The 22857-nt window shown below is 43.1% G+C and overlaps 1 protein-coding gene and 1 long non-coding RNA gene across 3 annotated transcripts; both read right to left on the bottom strand.

The window, feature by feature from the left end:
* Positions 1-778: 778 nt before the first annotated feature.
* On the bottom strand, positions 779-4208 carry LOC131443866 (uncharacterized). 2 transcript variants are annotated; one of them, XM_058613909.1, is made up of 10 exons: positions 4118-4208; positions 3697-3913; positions 3406-3570; positions 3210-3303; positions 2714-3058; positions 2511-2628; positions 2332-2423; positions 2094-2208; positions 1815-1991; positions 779-1738 (listed from the first exon to the last, which is right to left on the bottom strand). In XM_058613909.1, exons 3-10 carry the CDS (start codon positions 3462-3464, stop codon positions 1533-1535), a joined length of 1206 nt encoding a protein of 401 aa, XP_058469892.1. In that variant the 5' UTR covers positions 3465-3570; positions 3697-3913; positions 4118-4208; the 3' UTR covers positions 779-1532. The 2 variants fall into 2 exon arrangements, with proteins under 2 accessions (XP_058469892.1, XP_058469893.1); XM_058613910.1 differs by having other exon boundaries at positions 1830-1991.
* Positions 4209-11211: 7003 nt separating this feature from the next.
* On the bottom strand, positions 11212-13847 carry LOC131443835 (uncharacterized). The gene is made up of 2 exons (XR_009233667.1): positions 13425-13847; positions 11212-12414 (listed from the first exon to the last, which is right to left on the bottom strand). It is a non-coding gene; the product is annotated as an uncharacterized LOC131443835 (long non-coding RNA).
* Positions 13848-22857: the final 9010 nt, after the last annotated feature.

Genomic DNA, 22857 nt, shown 5'->3' with positions numbered 1-22857 from the left:
ATAGACAGACAGACAGACAGACAGACAGACAGACATATATCTCTGTTAACAGAGGGTGTTTTATCGACTGTGATTGTGAAAATGTGAAATGTCTCATTTCATGGCATATTTCAAAGAATATATGGCTCAGGGTATTTGAAAAGTTGAAGTTTATTGTCATTCCTCTTGAATAAATACAGGTACATTAAAATGTGTTTGAATGAAAGTGATGACCTACATGAAGGACAATTGATACCAAACATCACTATCAAACTTTAACTGAATCAAGTAAATATAAAAACATGTTCCAGTAATACACGTTAGTACAATGGACTTGTAATCATTTGATCAATGTTAATTACATACAAAAGAAAACATGATACAGATAATGGTGTACAACTCAACATACATATAGCAACAATATGATCAAATATCTATAAGTCAAGTATTTCTTTAAGTTATAAATAATCCAAATGGTGCAAAGGAAATATATATTGAATGTACATGATTACAGTATATGCTTGTTTACATGTATGTATATACATTATATACAGGATGAGTTCCCCTATACTCATTCAAAAGAGAACATAAACAAGTATCTGTGGTTGTTACGACCAGGCCTAGGAGAAAACCTGATCACAACATCAAATAATGACACTCCCCTTGTCAACTCCCAAGAAAGCACCAGCAACAAGTCAAACAAAGCATTTTAACCAGTTTATTAAAATCAAGTACAAAATGTCTGCTGGCAGTCTTGCTGTGAGTGCTTTGAGGAAGTCCGCTGCAGCTGGGATGATCAGGCCTCCTATTCAGAGTCCTTCCTGTGCAGGACCAATCAGCTCCCAGGATCCACCCTAGACTCACCCACATAGGCCATGCACACCTGCAACCCATCTCACACGCAGACACATACACACAGGGAAGAAGCAGTCACAACCCTGGGGTCGTAACAGTGGTTCATTAAGTCACAACAGCTGGACAGTATGTTATCTAAACTGCTAAACTCTGTTAAGCACATGAAGTGCAGGTAACTTTGTCGGTAGGATACCAGTTACAAACAGGCTGGTTAGTGAACCACGCATGGTTCAACGTGCCAATGGATTCCGTCTTTGTGTATTTTTAGCTAAGGCTGGACCAGAGAATATTTGCTTCAAACAGATTGTTCTTTGTGAAATTTGCAGGAAGTGAGTAGCCATGGTGTATTTTATGTGGAGCCCACTGCCCCAGAATCTTTTATTCTATTTATTATTATTATTTATTGATTTAACCTATATGAGCTGCATCCCCTGATACTTTGTAAACAGTCTTCCCTGTCCTCTCATATCTGCTGTCTATATAAAAATAATAATACTAATTATAGTAATACTAGAAATGAAGGAGATTTTGTCCGTTTTTTCTAAAACACTCCTGCTGGAAACCATGCTACCATGGCTCATTTGTTTTGTTGCAATGGTAAGAAGTATTTTTGGGCCAGAGGGCATCACATGACCAACCTACAGTAGCATTTGTAATTCCACTGGCACAAGAAAGTGGAGCAGCGGTAACGGGTACAATTACAGTGCATCATCAGAACTGTCCAAGTCACTGTCAGAATCATCCAGCTTGTGCAAGAAGCTCATGTTCTCTGCAGTCTCTCCAGACAAAAGTCGCAGGTAGCAGTCTCTAGCTTGCATCTTCTTCTCTCTGATGTTCTGCTGCTTTCTCAGGATGATGCTCTGCAGACCTTTCAACCCCTCTTCACTAAAGCCACATGGCCAATCTTAAAGATAGAAAAAAATGAGATAAAACCTATATTAGTTTATCACCAGTCATTGTTTTGTTATTTAATGACATACTTTTCACTGTCTCACTAGAAAGTAGACTGGACAACTCTTGCGAGGTCTTTGCACGAGTTGAAAGCCATTTCCAGTGGTGGTCCATCTCCAGAACAAGAATATTCTTCTCCTCCTCCAGTCTCCTTACTGCCATGATGATGTCAAACGCCTTTCTCTTTGTCCTTAGATCGACAGAGTCTGAAATGCATTTTTTTTTACAAAGATTTGAATTGAATTCAATTGAATTGAGTCCATGAAAGCTCAGTGGACTCAATTATTAAAATGTAATCATTTTCTCACCTTCTGCCCACTCTTTGACATCACTGACCCAGTCTTCCAAATGGCTCTCTGTCACTGCCAACTGAGCTTTCATGGACTCAAGATTCTGTTGCTTGCTTTGTAGAGATTTTATGGTCTACATTGACACAATCAGAGATAACAATAAATAAGAAACACATGTTCAGCCCATGGCTTTAAATACTGCTAACACAGAATATTGAACATTTAAAGAAAAAAAGAAAAACACTGATGTCATTACCTTGTGATATCTGTGAGACAGTGAGGTGGCCAAATTGTCGAACTTTTGCTGATTCCAGCGCATGGCCAAGAGAGTCAGCATGTCTGTGCGTCCTACAAACACAGAACATATAATGTAACCATTATACCCATTTCTTATTATACATACCATCTAACTAGTGCAGTATGTGGTCATCTCACCAGCTTTTGACATGTGCTTTGTGGTCACTGCAATCCTAGAGAGGAAGGCATTGCACTGCTCAACCTCCTCGCCTAGTGTTAGGCCAGCCCCTTCCTGATATGCCCCACTCCATTTGACCTGGTTAAAATACAAAGAAAACACTGAAAACATGAGGACATTCATGTGCAGATTAAGTGATTCTATTAAGTAAATCTTTCCTTACCTCGCATTTGAAATCATGAGCTTTGGCATGAAATACAGACAGGAACGGCTTCATGCTGAGGAGGGGCTGGAGCTCTGGACAGCTTTTTGCAACTTTTTGGAGGTAGGGCCAATACTTGCAGGTCACATCCATACAGAAGAAAGTGATTTGCCTGCTGGCAAGCTTTTCTTGCAAATACAGGGGATAAGCAAACATTTCTCCCCTGTACATATTGAGAGCACGCAGCAGAACACCATGCCTACACACCGCAAGCTCCAGTCCCTCCTCATCTACCTTGCTGGTGGATCTTTGGGAGGTCTCTCTAGCTGCTGACCACTCCCCTCCACAAACACCTCTTCCAGAGACCTAAAATGGTTGATGAAAATGGTCAAAAGACTCACCTATACAAACCCTTCAGTAGGAGGTTATTGTAGTGATGTGTGTATATATATATATATATATATATATATATATATATATATATATATATATATATAATTATAGTCTGCAGTTTTACATGTTTGGATGTCCTGTGTATGTGGTCCACAAATGTGGCAACGTCTTCATCCTTGGCTATGAAGACGCCTTGAAAAATGGCCTGTTCCTCGGATCTAAATTAAACAAAGGTTCACAACAGCTTCCAAAATCTTACAGACTAACGTTGATTGGTGCATAATAAAGAGTTATATACTCTTAAACATATCTTGGAGTACCTAGATGCATTCTTGAACCGGTAATGCTTGCGATTTCCATCCACGGAAACTGCAAGCATATTTGGGGTGCACGCAGGACAGATGAAGGGCTCCTCTTTGCAGATGTTGCACAGCTTCCCACTCAAAAAAACTTATTTGGAAGCTGTCTGCAGAGATCTTCCCAGTCTATTTCAAAACAAGGAAATGGAGAGCCAATAATGTGGAATAAATGCATAACCAACAAACAAAGCTTTTCCAGCCCCAATACAAACAGATGAACTACACTATGGGATAAATAACTTTATTACTCACACGGCCAAAGCGGACATTGTCAAAAATGCCTGGCAGGACAATCCTGGTGCCACCATCTTCATTTCTTCAAATGAAAACAAAATCTCGGTTGCATAAACTGTAGCAGAGTGAAGTGTAGCAGGCCAGTAGTCACTGCGAATGAGGTCGTCCACTCCAGCAGTCCAAGTGGCTTTGCATGCCTCACAATTCAACTCAGGCATGCTGAGATCATGTCGCCCTAGAAAAAAGAAAAACATTTGCATTCACTGTTATGTAAAACTTAGCCATGTAATCAGGGTTGGCTTTCTTTTTACAATGTGCTATACATTATATTTCCTACAAAAGTGTCAATGACAAAACTTGTGGGAGTTGTTGAGTTGGAATAGATTTTAAAAAAGATGATCTTTAAGCAGGATAAGATCAAAGTTCTTTATATCCTTACCATTCATTGTGACCACAGTAACATCCTTTCCTGGGTTGACCTTTAATAATTCTGGTCAGGCGTCTCCACAGGTACAAACCGTACTGTAAAAGATCACACAAGGGAATTAAGATTATTTCTATTGACATTGTAATATGACATAGAATTCTGGAATGACTGGAGCACAAACTTTACATGAGAAAATGAAAAAAAGACTTCATGGCCATGAAGTATGTTGCTGAAAAGGTACTCGAAAGATGTTGAATTGAATGTGTTTGACAGTAACACAACAGCACTTAGCACAATGGGAAAGGGCCTTATCCACAACAAGAGATGTTGGAGGTAATGGCTGGATGAATCCAGCAGTCATTGCATCCCTGTTGTGGAGGACATGTCTGACGTGCATGCTGACATCACAGTCAGCACAGAAGAAGGGCCGTGGTCGCATTCACGACAACGGACAGCCGCTGGATTGCTCCCACACTGTTGGCACATGTGCTTTCCCAAATGTTCTTGTGGGGCTGCAGTGTTCACATGCCGGGGTCTCTCGTCCCTCCACCTCTCTGAAAAGAGAGTTTTTCTTGTGCTCCAGTTGGAGGAAGCCTGAAGAGGAGCTCTTGAGGATGATGCTTCCTGTTCATTTGCTGAAGCATCACTCAGTGATTGCAGCAGATATTGGAGGAAATGATCTGTTCAGATAGTATAGGACATTCAAAAGCCTGGTGTTATTTACAGTATCAATGTGTCTTATATTGAGTGGCTGTTGAAGGTGTAACAGTTGTGTTAAGTATTCTGGCACATTTGTATTATTATTATTATACAACGGGTCATTTCTAACTCAGTGACGGATACAGATATAAGCTCAAACATAGGAACATAAGGCTTTGGGTTCATGGAGACACAATGAGATTGGTCTGTAACTAATTATCATAACAAATGATTATTTTCATTGTTGATGAATCTGTGGGTTATTATATCTGTTCATGGATTTGTCCTTTGGTCTCGAAAATGTGATCAAATGATGTCAAATATGGATCATTGTTTTCCAAAGCCCAAGAGCTCGTCATTAATTCTCAAATCAAGTATCAAATATATAGAATATATTAAGTTTACTGTCATAGAGGAGGAAAATAACCTGAACATATTCACATTTAAGAAGCTGAAATCAGAGGATTCTTTTCTAGAAGAATCACTAAAATTGATTGATTTATTTATTCATTATCAAAGTGTTTGGTATTTGATTGAATAGTTGAGAACTAATCAATAAATCAATCAGCTCTACAATGAACTACATAGCAACAATCTCTGGAGCAAAGGCCACCTTTAGTGTCAGGAGCCATGGATGGAGGATCAGTCTTCTGACTGGGACCAGCTGTATCACAAAAAACAACAACTCAGATCAACATTTATAACATTCAAATGTACTACTTGACCTGGTGTAACCAATTATATATGAGATTCCACTTGCTGTGTATTGGAAATGTATTTGTGGGAGTTTAGTGGCTCAACAGCGCCCTCTTTTAGTGGCAGTTGATGAATGCTCAGTGCACGTTAGAAACGCTGCTAGTTAATGAGGGGTGCGTTCAAGTGTGCTGCACGGGAGCCGCCTATCGAGCCGATAAAAAAGCGTCTTTGTAGAGGACGATGTGGTCGTAGTACATGCTTGTGAATTGTGAGTCCGGTTCTGGTGTTCAGGCATTCCAGGTGGTGGCCTTTGGTTTTAAGTTTTCAGAATTCCCGAGTGACCCAGGGGGCAGAGTGGGTGAATGAAAGGGGAGCATGAATGTTGAGGAGAGTTGTCTTCAGCTGTACCATTTGACCCACTTTTTTGCCATCTTGCTTTCACCTACAGTTCTTCTACAGGGAATACACTTTGTATCTATGTGCTCCCATGTTTACACACTTTGGTTTTGAACATGTGCAGTGTTTTTGTATGTGCACACCATGCTGTGTTTACAGGCATAAACTTCCACGGAGTAACATCTGAAATCAGTGCAAACATGTCAGTATATCAGCCCCTAGTGTGTAAATGAAGCCTCAGAACTTGAAGTAAACATGTGTATGTTGCTCTCTGCCTCCATGTATCCTGCTCTGCTAATACAGTCTGAGGTGATCAGATATCAGAAGTCATAAGGTGAGACATAGGACGCTGTGTTCTCTTCAGGGATCCCATGGCAGAGAGGACATGGGGGACGCTCTGTCTCTTCTCAGGCCTTAAGTAAACACAAGCACTGCCCAAATGAAATATCTCCTGAAAACATACAAACATACATACATTTAATATAGGTATAGTGAACTGACTACCCTGACTACACTAACGGACCGGACTGACTGAAGAGAAAAACTGTGTCAACATAAGAGTCTGTTCTGTGTGTCATGTGAAGAGTGTTTTGAAGAGTATGTGTTTGTGCTGAAAGTTGTCCAGAATGTGTTGCCAATCAAACTCATCTATGTTACAACTGAACCTTGCCATCTGAATTTCAATGTTTGAATGAAAAAGTACAAAGTCAAATGTGCTCATCTGGAAATGGTGTTTATGATGGTGTTGACATTTATTACTTTTATTTGCAAAGTTAAGATACATACAATGGTCATTTACAGCTGATTGGAATACAATTGAAAGATAAATGAACAGTGTATCACTGTTTAGTGACTCATGTTTTAGGGATGAAAAATGGTGCAAATAGCAAGTGAAAAATGAATGTAAAGTCACAATTTCTGTGATTTTAGGCGTGGCCTGGAGCAGTGTTCTCCTCGCTGTCTGAGATAGAACTGAGACTGGAGGAGTGTGAAGTAGGTGGGGCTATCTATGTTACCCTCTCATCTTTTTCTCTGACATTCAGTCACCTCCCAGTTCCTCTGTGAGACCTCAGTCTCCGCCCTCTCTCTTCCTTTCCTCAGCACAGACTCAAAACTTTGAGCAGGAGAAAACAGGATGATTAAAGCCGCTGTATGTAAGCTGCAAACACACAAGAGAGATTTGGTTAAAGACATTTAAATTGAACATATTTAAAAGACTTCAGATATATGCAAATATGTTGGTAGATGAATTTAGATCTTTAGGCTGTTTCTCATAATGAATTGTATTTTGCTGTAGCATTGAAACACTTTTCAACTCGTGCCTTGTTTGAATGAGATCAGGGATGTCATTTAAAAGTTTAAAGGAACAAATGTGGAGATTTAAACAATATTGGAGAGATTAACAATGTATATGATATCAGATATTGGTGTGGGGAGTAAACATCCTGACCTCATGAAGGGCATTCAAAAGATATCAGTGAAATGGGAGATACAGGATTAGAATGCATGGCCAAATGTGTGGAGTGAGGACATCTGAATTAGAGATCAACAAAAGAAAAGGCAAAAAGCAGAAAACAGAAAACAACAAAAGAAAAGAAATTGGAATTTGTAATAATATGTTTCTTAAAAGACAGGTTGTTTTATTCAATGAAAAACAATTTAAGAAACAATTTAATGGTTCATTTCATTGACCGTGAATATTAGTTTATATGTGTTGTTACAGGAATGATGTTGTTTTCTTCCATTCACTGATAAACTGTATGATAATCACTGTCACATGACTCAGGGATTATATATATTATTGTCCAAGAAAATAATAATAATAATAACATTAAGCACTTTTATGATGATTAAAAAAACAATTCCATTGAATATGATTGTTGGTCTCTTTGCTATGCTTTTTATTTTGGTTTAAATTTCAAATTTTATTGTATTTTATTGTATTTTTATTTTAACGTTGTTTTTTTTTCATTTCATTTATTTTACCGGTCTTTCCATTTCTTTTTCCTATGAGTCCCTGACTCTTTCCTATGAGTCCCTGACCCTGACGTCTTTTTGTTTTCTCAGCCCTAAGGGATTAGTTTAAACCTTGTCCTTCCAAAGACAGTTTACTTTTACGTCCCTGCCCTAAATCTAAGAGAGTCCTGCTCTCCCAAGTCCAAATGGTTGTTTCTTACCCTTTTGATGATTTGAGTCCCTGACTCCGTCTCCCCTCCATGGTTAGCCCCGTCACTGTCCCGCTCTTCAGGGGACCTGGCCTCCCTGACCAAACGGAGCTTTAAGAGCCCTGTGGTGGAGGTCTTTTTAAGAGGATTTTTTTCCCCTCCGCCTTGCAAGGTCTTCAGGTCCGCCGATGTGAAGAGAGGGACAGATATTGGGGCCCCACGTTGGGCGCCAAACGTTTTGTTCAAATAATTCTGCAATCATTTAGAACTGGAGGAAGGAGATGGCAGTCAGCTCAAAATCCAAACAAGGGTTTAATCTTGTATAAGAGGAGCATTCACAAAGCAACACACAGGCCTGTTACAAAGTGAAGACTCACTGTCTTGGAAGAAACACATGGTATTAATCTGTCTCTGATGGTATGTTATCACCCTGCCATTCTGTACTTAAAGGAATCACTCACATTGTAGCAAGTGATAACATTGAGTATATATTACATGTGTCCTAAAACAGTACAAAGGGTTACAGGTCACAAGTCACATCAAACAGTTCCATTGAACATTTCTCTTCATGAAGTACATGAAGTACATCATTTCCATCACACTATGTCCAGATCCAGACTTGATTACTAAGGAAATAACTTCCTTTGACACTAAATGACACTCTGCAGCAGATTCAGACTCCTTTTTTCACCATATCAAAGATCTTATCCTCTGTACAGATGAGGAGTTTGCAAAGTTCTGTGAAGCTGATATTAATATTTTTGAGCTTGTCTTTAAATAAATCTCCTGGCTGTGATGGCCTTACGCCTCATTTTTTGGGACTTACTCAAAAACTTCAACATTTAGGATAATCTCAGACCCATCACTTTATTAAACACTGATTATAAGATTGTAACGCTTGTGCATTCCAATAGATTCAAAAGTAACCTAGACAAAATTATAAGTGACTCCCAATCTGGATTTATGAAAGATGGATCCATTCACAACAACATCCGTTTGGTGATCCATCTCCTAGATTATAATCCTTTAGTAGAAGACGACGGCTTCATTTTGTTTCTTGACTTTTATAAAGCTTTTTATACTCAATTGAGCATCACTTTATCTTTCAGTGCTTCAAACTTTTAGGCTTTGGGAATAAATTTCGAGCCACTACTGAGTCTCTTTATGATAATGCAAACAGCTCTATTTGGTTACCAGGAGGTACATCACCGAGATCTGCTATCAAACGTGGGGTCAAACAAAGCTGCCCTGTCTCTCCGCTTCTCTTTATCATTGCCACAGAAATGCTCTCTATTTTTATTTAAAATTCAGACATTGCTCCTTTAAATGTTATTGGGATACCTGTTGTTGTTGTTAGCCAGCGCGCAGACGATACGACCGTCTCTGTGAAACTGAGGTCCCCAAGATAATGCGACGCCTCGAGGCTGAAACTTGATTTGAACAAATTCATCAGAGTGATTTAACAGAAGCAGAAACAGAAAACATTCCTATCAGATCAGCTGTTCAATACTTATGGATACATGTATCTATGTGTGGAGTGTAATAACTCAATCAGTCAAACTAAACTAAACTCCTGGTTATTGAGAGACATCAGTTTACTAGGTGGAGTCTTTCTTACTATGATTGAAAGCATATGGAGATGTTTCTATCCAGCGTATTCTTTGGCCTTCCCTAACAGAGCCATTCAGAAGGTCAACCAAATTCATTTGGATTATATTTGGAAGAAAAAGATGCACTTTATTAAGAGAATACACAGATTTTATCAATGGAACACTGAACATGAACGGGTTCAAATCCTTCCTTCACAATAAGAGCTTCTGGTATCATATGGAGGCAGTTTTTATTAAAGTGTGATTTCAATATTCAGAAACGTCCTGTTAAATGATCCCTGTTTCACCAGCAAATCCTTTTATATTGGAAACTTTTGTACAATCATAATTTCACCCCTCGTAACAAATAGATACATTACAATTAAAAACAAGTCGCTGTATAACAAGAACTGAATGGATAAAGGTATTTGCTCTTTAATTCTTTTAGTGTGTGATGACACATGAACATTTTTGCCTTAAATACGATCTAGTCGTTAATCGTAATTCCTTTGCATCCATAATGAAAGCCATCCCTAATCCTACTTTGAATTGAATTCAAGGGATTATTTCAAACTCGACTCACATCACTCCTAATGTTCCACATCTCCTAGTTGGAAGCTGTAACTTTGAGAGGATTCAAATTCCTAATAAAACGTCACACACCCTTTATTGTCTTTTCAAAAGTGCATCAAACAAATCTTCTCCAAAGATATTATATATTCTTTGTGATCTCAATATTTCCAATTTCCCATAAATCCAAAAGCAAAAGAAGTCCATTTGAAAATGTTAAATGTTGTGTAACCTGTGTCCAGTGAAATGTTACGGCAGAGATTTGGTTTGGAAACAAATAAATGTGTATATTTGCGTTCTTCCTGTGCACCTGCTCCTTTGAAAGGTTTAAACAAAGATGTGAGCCTTGTTGTTTCTACATTATTTTGTTCAATAAATCATTAAAAAAACAATCAAAAAGAACTCCATAGGAATGAACGGAGGCAAAGGGGAGGAGCTCTATCCAGTTGTTATAATACATCCATGGTATCAACATGTTTGCCTGTTTGTTTTGTCGTGTTACTCGCACTTCACATGTCTGCCACACGGTGGCGGTGGTGCGCGGGTTTTCTGCTGTTTTGACCCACTGACAGTGATAGTTGTTGAGCAGACGCTGGAGCCAAGTGAATCAAAATAGGACGCAGAGTTGATTCAAATGGAACGTTTCTGAAGCATCTTTGCTCACTTATTTCAAACCAACGATGTTCAAACACCAATAATTGCACTTTTCTTCTCACCTATAGTTGCTACCAATGATTACAAGTGTTCTAAACACCTTTTGTTCATTAAAGCCTTTAATCCCAGTTAAATTGAAGGGATTTATTGATTGAATGTTCCTCTTATTTCAATGATATTTTATTCATTATGTTGGATGTCTTTTGTCTGATACTATTTTACACTTATATTTTAGTCCTTTAGAGTAGTATAGCGGCCGATTGATGTTAAATCATTTCAAAAACAAGCCGCTGTAGGCTAAACACAGGAGCTAAGTGATGACGCGCACACAAAGGCATGTCTCTGTGGCTCTACCACTCTTTATTCATCACGCCAAACTCTGCACGACACTCGTGGCTTGTTAGCAAAGAGAGAAATAATACACACAGCAAACAAAACATGCATTGATGCGGACAACAAAAGATTTCACCGCTCCACCGTGCTCACCCTACATCATGACTGACAACCAGCAACCAGTGAACTGGGGACAGCAGTGATTTATTCCTACATACTCGCGGTAGTGACACATCCATCACCCATGTGCACCAATTCCAGCATTAACTCAACACTTAGGTCTTACTTTATTCAAAAGCAAAACAAAATGTATGACTCCTACATTCCAGCCCCTAATTATGCTGAAGCAATAATTACATAACTGCTAATATGTGGGAGACAAAATGCTAAATGTCAGAAAAGAAAAACATCTCATATTTCTAACAACCAGGAAATCTACTGTATAGTCTAAATAATCAATCCAACCTACAAAATAGTCAAAGTCCACGTACGTCAGTTCTTTCAAAATCTGCAAGTCTTCATGGCTCTTCTGCCTCTTGAAGAAGACAAACCTTCGTGATGGGTCTATCCAAAAACCCAGTCCTTGTTTTGATACAAATCTGGCACACAAGTCCTCTTTGATCTGGAACTGCTTGCACAACTCTCCCAGTGATCCACGAGTTGCAAGGTGCAGAATCATCTACGACGAACATCTCCAGGGGCAAAGTCCTGGTCACGGTGTCCCCTTTGTATTGTGTTTGCACTTGGTAGCTTCTTTGTTTTTTACTTTTTTACTGATTGGCTCCCCTTAAGTGAGTAATTTTTTACATTATTTTTAAAACAGAAATTTGTATAAATAAAAGTATTTTGTATTATCGAACTGTCGTCCGTCTCGTTGCATAACAGACCTCAGTGCCTTCCTTCATTTGGGTTAGTCCACTTATAAGAAATCCCTGGGTGAAATTCCCAAGGTGGCGTTGTCTGGCAACAATTACATAAATTTCTGTTTTAAAAATAATGTAAAAATTACTCACTTAAGGGGACATAAGGGGAGCCAATCAGTGCTGAGACCTACCGTGAAAAACTGTATCCAAAGGGAAAGGGGATCCCAGGAACACCACACGTGAAGCAAATAAAAGTAAACAAAACAAAGAAGCTACCAAGTGCAAACACAATACAAAGGGGACACCGTGACCAGGACACCAATCCACCACCATAGGCTCAGCACCTGAATGGGAGGCGACCAGAGAGCAACCAATTAGAAAAAAAACTAATAATGAAACAAAACAATAACTAATAAAAAGAGAAATTAAAGAATGAAATGTACAGGATCTATAATGATTAAACACAATGGCAAATAAGCAAAATTCTATATAACCACAATTGAAATGCAGCCCATAATAACCCAAAAATAAACACAAAACTAACAGAATAATCGTATTTATGGGTTATTTATGGGTACCACAAAGGAACAAAATCAAATGTGTATTCCCGCACTGTCCTCTCATGCAAGTATACACACACACACACACACACACACACACACACACACACACACACAGACACCCACACACAGACACACACACACAGTGTCACACACACAGGCACGGACACTATCTGCAGCCGAATAAACGGACAAGGCGATCAGAACCCGAGTCGGCCCTGGTGGAGCGGTGAGTGTCCGACGTAAGACTAATCAAAGTCAAGCGAAACATTAGTCCCGCAAACACACAGTTCCAGTGAGGCACAGCGATCAGTCCAAATGATTTCTTTAAATGAGGCAAAGAAGGCAAGAAACAGAGCAGAAGCAAAGCAGCAGCGGTTCTACGGGCGGATTAGCCGGCGCTGCGACACTACAGTCAGTCACCCCGTCAGGCAATCCCGGCCAACACAGCGTGGAACAGAGGGATCAACGCTCCCCGAGAGCGACCAGCGGCAGACAGTGAGTGGCATACGGAGCGGTGAACAACGCGCAGCCAGCAGCAACACCCAAGCGAACCTGTCACCACACGGACGCGGACATGGAGGAAGCACAGGAGTGACGCGACCCAGCCTCCAGCAAGCAGAAGCCTGACAGGGGCTTTACACACGCCTTTATGTGGCAGTCTCCCACCGTGATTGGTTGGAACTGCAGCACAGCAGGACAACTAACTACATGTTGCCACAGAAGGAAGGAAAGACACAAACTAGGGAGAGAAAGAGACAAGGTTAATGACATATAAAAAGTCATATTCATACCCTGAGTGTGAGAGAGTGAATGTGCGTGCACCACAGGAAAATCCCCCAGCAGTCTAGGTTTATAGCAGCAGAACTAAGAGCTGGTCCAGGTTTCCCTGAACCAGCTCTAACTATAAGCTTTATCAAAAAGGAAAGTTTGAAGTCTAACTTTAAATACAGAGAGAGGCTCCGCCTCCCGAACTGTCATTGGAAGCTGGTTCCACAGGAGAGGAGGAGCCTGGTAACTGAAGGCTCCGCCTCCCATTCTGCTCTTACAGACTCTGGGAACCACAAGTAAACCTGTATTTTGTGACCTAAGTGGTCTGTTAGTGTGATAAGGTAAGACTAGGTCTTTCAGGTATGAAGGGGCCTGACCATTAATTGCTTTGTACGTGAGGAGGAGGATTTTAAATTGAATTCTAAACTGTGGGTGGAGCCAGTGTAAAGAAGCTTACACTGGAGTTATATGGTCTCTCTCTCTCTAGTTCCTGTCAGAACTCGTGCTGCAGCATTTTGAATGAACTGAAGGGTTCTAACAGACTTGTTGGAACATCCTGATAATAAGGAGTTACAGTAATCTAATCTAGATGAAACAAAAGCATGAACTAGTTTTTCAGCATCCTTTAAGGACAGAATGCTTCTAATTTTCATAATGTTCCGCAGGTGGAAGAAGGCTGTAGAGGTGGCTAGTTCGCTTTACATTGTCTCCTTTCTCCTCAGGAAATCATTTTCCTTGACAAAATGAGACAATCGCAGCTTCTGCATTGTCAAACTCCTCAACAGAAAGTGGACACTTTGCCACATGAGCCTTGATGCTTTGCATCTCTTCTTTTGCATCTCTTTTCAACTCCTTTCTCCCTGAAACTGGGTCTAACAACAGTGTCTTGAACCTGAGAAGCCAAGTAACCATCGGCTTCAAGTGGATCCAAGAGGAAATGATTGTGATTGATGAAGAACATGATGGAATCTACCTGCTCATTAGCATGTACAGCATTTATGTACACAGTCAGCTTGACTTCAGGATCCTCTGGAGAGACATTAGCGGAAATATCAGGGCTTTCTGGCCACTCTTGTGAGTTGGAAACCACCTTTAGCACATAGAACATGCAGGCCTTGATACAGTGATATTGCCTCTTCATTGGACGCAACTGAAACCAGACAATCATCTACATAAAAGTTATGCAGAATGGTGTTAACAACTTTTGGACCAAATTGCTCTTGGTTGTCCTCTGCACACTTCCTCAAGACATAACTTGCACAACTTGGAGAAGATGTAGCTCCAAACAGATGTACGGTCATTCTATATTCCACCAGGTCCTGCCATGGTCTTCACCAGGCCACCAAAGGAATCTTAATAAGTCAGAGTCCATGTTCGGCACTCTTACCTGGTGGAACATAGCTTCAATGTCTGCCATTAGCACAACAGGTTCCTTTCGGAACCTAGTTATGACTCCAACAAGCAGGCCTGTAAGATCTAGACCTTGAAAAAGCTGAGTATTTAAAGATGTTCCTTAAAAAGTAGCAGCACAATTGGCAAGTGTATTTCAACGTCATGGTTTCCCACACTTGATAAGGGAAGAAAATAGACCAGACTCAGGATTTCACTCTCTTTCTTGAGTTTATTGACCAGTAACAAAGTGGTGGTCGTTGTAGGTGAAAAACCGGTAGCCTCCTTAATCCTTTCTGCTTCCATGCGTGTTTTACTCCTGTGGTTATTCAGCTTTCGTTTCTTCTGCTGCCGTTTGTTGCGTTGCAAGCTACTGACTGAATGCTCACTCCTTATTTTGTTCCGGGGTTTCTGCCGTGCGTTCCTAATGAGTGCGATTGTGATCACCTGTTGATGCGCTGCGGAGCCGTGCGCTCGCTGTTGCGCGCATGCAGTTGCGAGCCCGTCGTCACATGCACCCGCTTGTAGGCAATACCCGGCAGATCGGCGAAACACCTCCCACTCGATCTTTGCGTCATGGCGTGACATGGAAAGATCGCACTTCTCAGGCGAGCTGGTGCTAGTCGACTTGATCCTCTGTTGGGATGAGGACGATGAGACGCCGCACGTCCCGATGCAGTATGGTACCCTGGCAATCCTTTTCCTTCGATCCGGACACAGGTTTCGGAGTCTTTACCTGGACACATCCACTCGGAGAGACCTTCACGTGGACATCCCGGACGATGCCTTTGGGATCTGCATTCACACTGATGACTCTTGCTAGCTTGAATTGCCCTCTCAGTGCATTCTGGTCGCAGAGCCAGACGATGACTCCAATGGCAACATTCCTTTTTTCAGTATGCCACTTGTTGCGGATGAACAGGTTGGGACCTGCAAGTTGGCTCCAGGACTTCCAAAAGTGGCTCACTTGCATTTGCATTTCTTGTAGCCTTTTGAAGGGGTAAGTGGTGTAGTCAAATGCCTTGAAATCTCCACTCTGTGTGGCTCGACCAAGCAACAGGGTGTTCGGAGTGATGTATCGTACACGGTCTTCACGGCTCTGGACTCTGGCATCGATGGGCCTTTCGTTGGCAAGGTTGGCAGCTAGCCTGAGCACTGTCAGGAATTCACTGAAGGTAAGGCCTTCTCCTTTACCAAGACTTTGGAGAGCTCGTTTAGTGATCTTTACAGCAGCTTCAGCAGCGCCATTTCGGTGAGGTGAATCGGCTGGAAGGATTCTCCACGTCCAGTCGGTACCATTCTTGCCAGCATATTCTTCAAGTGAGTCGTTGTTTTGTTGTCTCAGGTAAGTATACATCTCTTCCAGGACAGGTTTTGCTCCAATAAAGTTCGTACCTGGATCGGACCAGATCTTTTGAGGATGCCCTCGGACAGAAGTGAACCTCTGGTAAGCAAGAAGAAAGCTCTCTGTTGATAGCGTGTTTGCCAGTTCGACATGGATAGCTCGACTCGACATACAGCAGAAGAGTACGCCCCATACTTTCATGCTCACTCTCCTCTTGACATCATCTTTTACTAGGTATGGTCCGAACAGGTCGACAGACGTGAATTGAAATGGTGCAGCCGGATTCGTCCTCTCTTCAGGTAAGTCTCCCATTATTTGCTGACAGGTTCTTGCTTTAGCTTTCTTGCAAACGATACACTTGTCAACGACTTTTTGGGCAATAATTCTTCCTCTGATGACCCATGCTTTGTTTCGCATCCGCAGCAAAGTTCCTGCCACTCCTTCATGCCCCTCACTGTGTGCTTCTCGGGCTAGGAGAGTGGAGATCCAGGCCTGGAAAGGTAACAGGGGAACAGCTCTATCGTCCTCTTTGAATGTCTGGATCCTGCCACCACACATCAGGAGTCCGCTTGCTTGGTCCTTGTAAACGACCAGTCTGTCAGTTGTTGTGTTTGGAAAGTGTACGCCCTCTTGTGCTGCAAGGCATAGAGTCCGGAAGACATCTTCTCTTTCCTTGGCCGTGATGACGCCAGATGAATGTTCTGCCTCCCACTTTTCTTGATCTCCAACCTTTGCACACAGGAACCTCTCCACTGCTCTCCAAGTCCATGCTATTGCCCCGACCAGCTGCCTTAGACTGCTGAAGGGCTTTTCATCCAATAGCTTTTGGACTGCTGCTACTGCCGTTGGTCTTCTGGACTTGGACTCTGTCTCCTGGATTGTGATTTGATCTTGTGCTTTCAGTTGACTTCGGGTGAGTGCTGCGACAAAAGTTTTCTTCTGTATTTTTGTGATATTGTCTCTTGCTTGTGCGGCAACATCTTTTGCTGATTTTTTCGGCCACTCACTCTCAGGAAGCTGAAGGAACTTCGGACCCGACTGCCACTCGGATTCCTCAGTTAGGTCATCAGGACTGGCCCCTCTGGTGATGATGTCTGCAATGTTCACCGACCCTGGGATCCACCACCAATCTCGAACGTCAGTGCTGCTCTGGATTTCGCCAACTCGGTTTGCGAAGAAGGTCTGGTAGCCATAACTTTCTCGCTGTATTGTGCCCAAAATGGTTTGGCTGTCGACAAGATGGTACCACCTCTCCACATCGATTCGGCAGTGTTTCTGGAAGTAGTTCTTCAGCCGAGCTGCAAAGACCGCTCCACACATCTCTGCCTTCACAGGGTCACCCTTGTGGTCAAGAGGAGTCAGCTTGGCCTTAGACTCAACTAGCCTCACGACGACATCATGGTTGCGACTCCATCTTAGGTACAGCACAGCGCCATAAGCATGCTCACTGCCGTCAGAGAATGTGATGGCACATGGTCTTCCTCCTGGATCTGGTGGCGTGAGAGCTCTGGTGAATCGGAGTAGTCTCAGATCAGCATACTCTTGGAGGAGCTTTATGGCATCTTCTCTGAGTTCTTTGGACAAGGCAGCATCCCAGGTGTCTTCTATGTTGTACATCACTTTTGCTTCTTGAAAAGCTCTTCGGATCAGGATGGCTCCCTTCTGTTTCGCTGGAGCCACAAGGCCGAGTGGATCATAAAGACCAGAGACTTGGCTTAACAGTTCTCTTCTAGTGAGTGGGTCTGGGGTTTGTTCTCTCACTTCTTCTCTCAGTAAGTCCTGGCCGAGGCGCATTTTTCTCCTCCTCTTGGAGAAGTTCACTGCAACCATGACATGTAGCTTGTCGTCTTCAATGGTATAACCGAGGCCTAGGGCTTTGTTATCCTCTTCGGTGAGCTGGTTCGGCAGAATCATGGTCTTTGACTCCATTTTCTCACCTCTTCTCCCTTTCCTCCCACTTTGATCCGAGTAGACCCAGGGCTTCATGAAAAATCCTCCTGCTTTAAGGATCTGCTCAATGTTGGATGTGAGACGCTTCAGGTGGTTGAGGTCATTGTGAGAAGTCAGAAGATCATCGACATAGGCGTCTTCCTCCAGCACACGTTTCTCCTCTTTGAAATGGCTGAACGAAGGCAAGTTGGCGGTCTCTCGCATGGCGACTTGGGCTATACAACCAGCAGGCTTGTCTCCAATGTTGACTCTTGTTATGGCAAAATCTTCGATCTCAGCATCTTCAGTGTCACGCCACAGAAACCGGTGCAGGTGGACCTCTCTTTCCTCCAGCCAGACAGAGTTGTACATCTTGCGGATGTCACCAAGGGCAGCAAAGATACCAGTTCGGAACCTCAGCAGGACACCTCTGATCGGATTCAGGACGTCGGGACCTTTGATCAGCATATCGTTCAAGCTCAGGCCTCTGTACTTCTGGCTGCTGTTCCATACTAGCCTCACTGGGGTGGAGACTGAATGTGGATTTGGTGCGACCAGGTGACTTATGTACCACACTGGCCCAGTCCAGCTTTGCAGAACTTCTTGGGACAGCTTCACTGCTGCTTTGCGATTCAGCATTTCATGGACTTGTGAAGCGTAGGCCATCTTCCATTCTGGTAACTTCTCCAGCTGCTTCTCCATTCTGTAGAATGTGGCTTCGACCGCTCTCTTATTGTTCGGTATAGATGCTGGATCTTCAGTCCATGGATACTTAGTGTGCCAGTGTGGTTCAGAGCTGTGATGGTCTCCGTTCACGTATGTCAAGCCATCTCTCACCATCTCCATCTCTCTTTCTTCCGCCAGCGTCATTTCTTTCCCTCCGGGTTGGCAATTTCCGCAACGACATCCTCCGCATCTAGGCTCACAAGCGGCTCCAATGCTTTCCCATTTCCACCACTTCAGGAAGTCTCTGCTGCTAGTGGCTGTATTGGACTGGGTCAGATGTTTGGGAGACTGCCAGGAGACTGGATCCTTAAAGGTGAATTCAGTATATTTGACTGCTGCAGTTCTCATGGATCTTGCAAAGTGCGTCTTTGACGTATGGGCCCTTAGGGTGACTTTTTCAAAGAGGTCCGGGTGCGTGCCTCCAACGGTCTTGCCAAGCGGGCCGTCCCAGAGCACCAGGTCACCGACAGAACAAACTTTCTGGGGTACCAGCTGCCCTTCTTTGTGGCTGATCAGAAGTTGTATTTCCCTCGGTCTTGCAAGGTCTTGGAGAGCAACATCTGGGAAGATTTTCTGCAACTTGGCAGCTGGAACATGTCTGTGAACTTCAGCAATTGTATCAAGTCCATAGCAGATTAGTTGATGTGACTTGAGGGTCCCTCTTGGTGTGCTGACACGTATCCTGAGGAGGTAGCGCTTTGTTGCGACCGACACCTTCATCCCTCCAACACCGTAAACCACCAGCGTCACGTCTTCATTTCTCAGGTTCAGCTTGCTCGCAGCTTTGTGTGTTATGTAGTTCGTGTCTGATGCCAGGTCAATGAGGGTCCCGATCTTTTGTCCATCGTTGGCAGTGACGTCGAGGAGCATTAGGATTACCGGGTACTCGCTTAAGAAGTTCTCCTCCAGAAGGCCTCGCTCTGCTGCAGTGGAGTTGTATGCCCTGGACGCTATATTGCAGAAGGCGTCTTGACACTGCTGCGCCAGCTCTGGTGTAAGTTTGGAGAGGAACTTTTCTTGAGTCTCTGTGTATCTTTTGCCCTCGGCTCTCACTGGACTTGATTTGGGTGTTCGTTGGATCTGGGATCTGGCAACTGGACAGAGAAGGTAATGGTGTTGGTCTTTGCACTCAGAATTCCCACACAGGTAAGTTGTTTTCTTGCAGTAGTCGTCGTTGTGGACTTCAAGGCATCGCTTGCAAGCACCAAGTTGTTGTGCTGCGTCCCTCTTCTCCGATGGCTAGAGGTTGGTCCTAAACTTTCTGCAGAAGTATAATTTCTTTCTGTGCTTTGGGTCACCACAAATGATGCAGCCTACTGTTTCATTGCTGGACTTGGTAGCTTTTGTTCTGGCGTGCTTTAGGAACTTGGTCTTCTCCTTGGCGGGTTCGACGACATCTTTTAACTGATCTAATTGTTCATATATGGACTTCTGTGATTTCAGATACGTGATAAGCTTGTCAAAGCGGTTGTGGCGGTTAACACCATTTCCTTCAACAGCAGCATAGGTGAGCCAGTCTTTTTTTAAAGTCTCTGGGAGCTTGCCCTCAATGGATTTGGTCACCATCGGGTTCTTTATGGCATCTGCATTGTCCAGTTCACTTAGATCATAAAGGGCTTTTTCCACAGTTTGGATGAGCTCTATGACCTTTCTTGGCTGACCACTCCTGACTGACGGGGTTGCTTGAAGCTCTTCAACAATCTCGAGAGCGATGTTGGCTTGATTCCCAAACCGGTTCTCCAGGATTTGGAAGATATCGTCTGATGAGTTGTATGTTGACAGGCATAGATCTGGGGTCATCTTCTCATCGAGGCTATCAAGCAGTTGAAATTTCTTCACTTCTTTGGAGCCAGTCGGTTCACCTTGCTTCTGTAGAGCCTCCCATTCTTGCCTCCATCTGTAGTAGCTTCGCTGGTTGCCAGCAAACTTCGGTAGGGCTGTGGCTTTTAGCTTTATTGCTGCAACTGCACGGCGGCCTGGGGGTTCCACTTCAGTGTCCACTTTTATCTTTGCTGCTTTGATGAAGGCGGCCTTCCGCGACACCAGCTGGGGAAGGTGCACCTCAAGCTCTTTTAGACGGGCATTGAAGTCTCTTTGCTCTGCAGACGGAGCCCAGCGGTTCCAGTTTTGGTGCGCTTCTTTTGCCTTCTGCACCAACTTTTCAAAGTGAGTCAGCATGAACTCATATGCTTCCAAAGTCACATCTAGCTGGGTGGAGGAGACATTCTTGCACTCAACTTCAGCAACATGTAGAGCTAAGGACAGTTCTTTTTCTCCATAAACATCCCAGAGTGTCTTTTGAATGAGGAGTTTAACTTCCTTCGTCTTCTGCTCACAAAGCTGCTCCGTTTGTTCCAGGTCGGCTTTCAATGGGTCGCTCAGCTCCTGTGCAGTAGTTACATCGGACTCTGCTATGTAGGCCGCCTCCATTTCTTCATTCGCCTCCATGACTCTGGAGCTCTCCAATGTGAGCTTCTTGAAGTTTTCTTTTAACTCCTCCATGGACATCTCTGCGTGGTTCCTCGTAATGCTGTTAGCAAGACGGGAGAAAAGTCTCTTAGCTGTGGTCCTCTCCACTTTCAGATCATCTAGTGACTTTGCCATTTTGTTTCCTTCAGCTGACAGACAGCAGGCTCGATCCTCCAGGCCCCTAGGTGGAGTATTTTCCCTCTCGGTTGTGGCCGCAGGTGGAGTCTTCACTGGTCACTGGTCACAGGCGGTTTTTCACTGGCAAGTGTATTTCAACGTCATGGTTTCCCACACTTGATAAGGGAAGAAAATAGACCAGACTCAGGATTTCACTCTCTTTCTTGAGTTTATTGACCAGTAACGAAGTGGTGGTCGTTGTAGGTGAAAAACCGGTAGCCTCCTTGATCCTTTCTGCTTCCATGCGTGTTTTACTCCTGTGGTTATTCAGCTTTCATTTCTTCTGCTGCCGTTTGTTGCGTTGCAAGCTACTGACTGAATGCTCACTCCTTATTTTGTTCCGGGGTTTCTGCCGTGCGTTCCTAATGAGTGCGATTGTGATCACCTGTTGATGCGTTGCGGAGCCGTGCGCTGCGGAGCCGTGCGCTCGCTGTTGCGCGCATGCAGTTGCGAGCCCGTCGTCACATGCACCCGCTCGTAGGCAATACCCGGCAGATCGGCGAAACAACAATCGAAGACTACCCAAAGCTTCTTCTTTTGTGGGTGGTACACCCCGTGGTGTGGTATATACCATACCCTGCCATCACAATGGTCCAAATCTTTCTCAGCATAACCTTTGCTGATGAGGTTGTTCATGAAGCTAGTGTAGTCAGTGTGGAATGACCTGTCCTTATTGAACCTCCTTTTAAGACTCAACACACGCTGTTCTACTACCTTTTTGTTGTTAGGCATTCATACTTTATTGTTCTTTATTGGCAAGTCAATGCTGTAATGTCCATCAACTAGCTTAGTCGTCTTGGAGACTGATTCCATGAAACAATAATCTTCTCGAGACCAACCAGACTGGTCTTCATGAGCACATTCAGGGAAGTCAGCCTTTATCTGCTGTTTCCAAAGTTTATTTAGCTTTGCTATGGAGATCCTATTCACAGTGACATCATGCATTTCATTAGTGGCATCACTACTGTAATCTCCTCTTAGGGGACCATTTACAGTCCAACCAAGCATGGTTTTGACAGCATAAGGGCCACCATTAACACTGCGAATAACTTCCCATGGCTCTAGAGCCTGAGGAACATTAGTACCAATGAGCAAATCTACTCCAGATTTGATCTCAGCTATTCTCAAGTGGCCAAGGTGTGGCCATCTTTTAACGTCATCCTATAGGGGAATGTTGCTTTTATTGACAGGCATGCATTTCTGGGTAAACATATCAGGTAACTCACAGAAGATATTTGTGTCCAGCTCAGCTATCTCCAAATCTGCCACAACATGACTGTCAACTCTTTTCTCCTGACCCATTGTCCGAAGGAGAATACTTGTTTTTCGTCCTGTAAGATTTAACCTTTTCATGAGCCCTTCAGTACAAAATGAAGCAGAGCTCCCAGGATCCAGAAAGGCATATGTGACCACTGTTTCCT

Source organism: Solea solea, chromosome 17 (assembly GCF_958295425.1).
Source record: "Solea solea chromosome 17, fSolSol10.1, whole genome shotgun sequence".
NCBI classification, from domain to species: Eukaryota; Metazoa; Chordata; class Actinopteri; order Pleuronectiformes; family Soleidae; genus Solea; species Solea solea.
The sequence above is the reverse complement of the archived record's forward strand: the minus strand, read 5'-3'. Positions and strand labels throughout refer to the sequence as shown.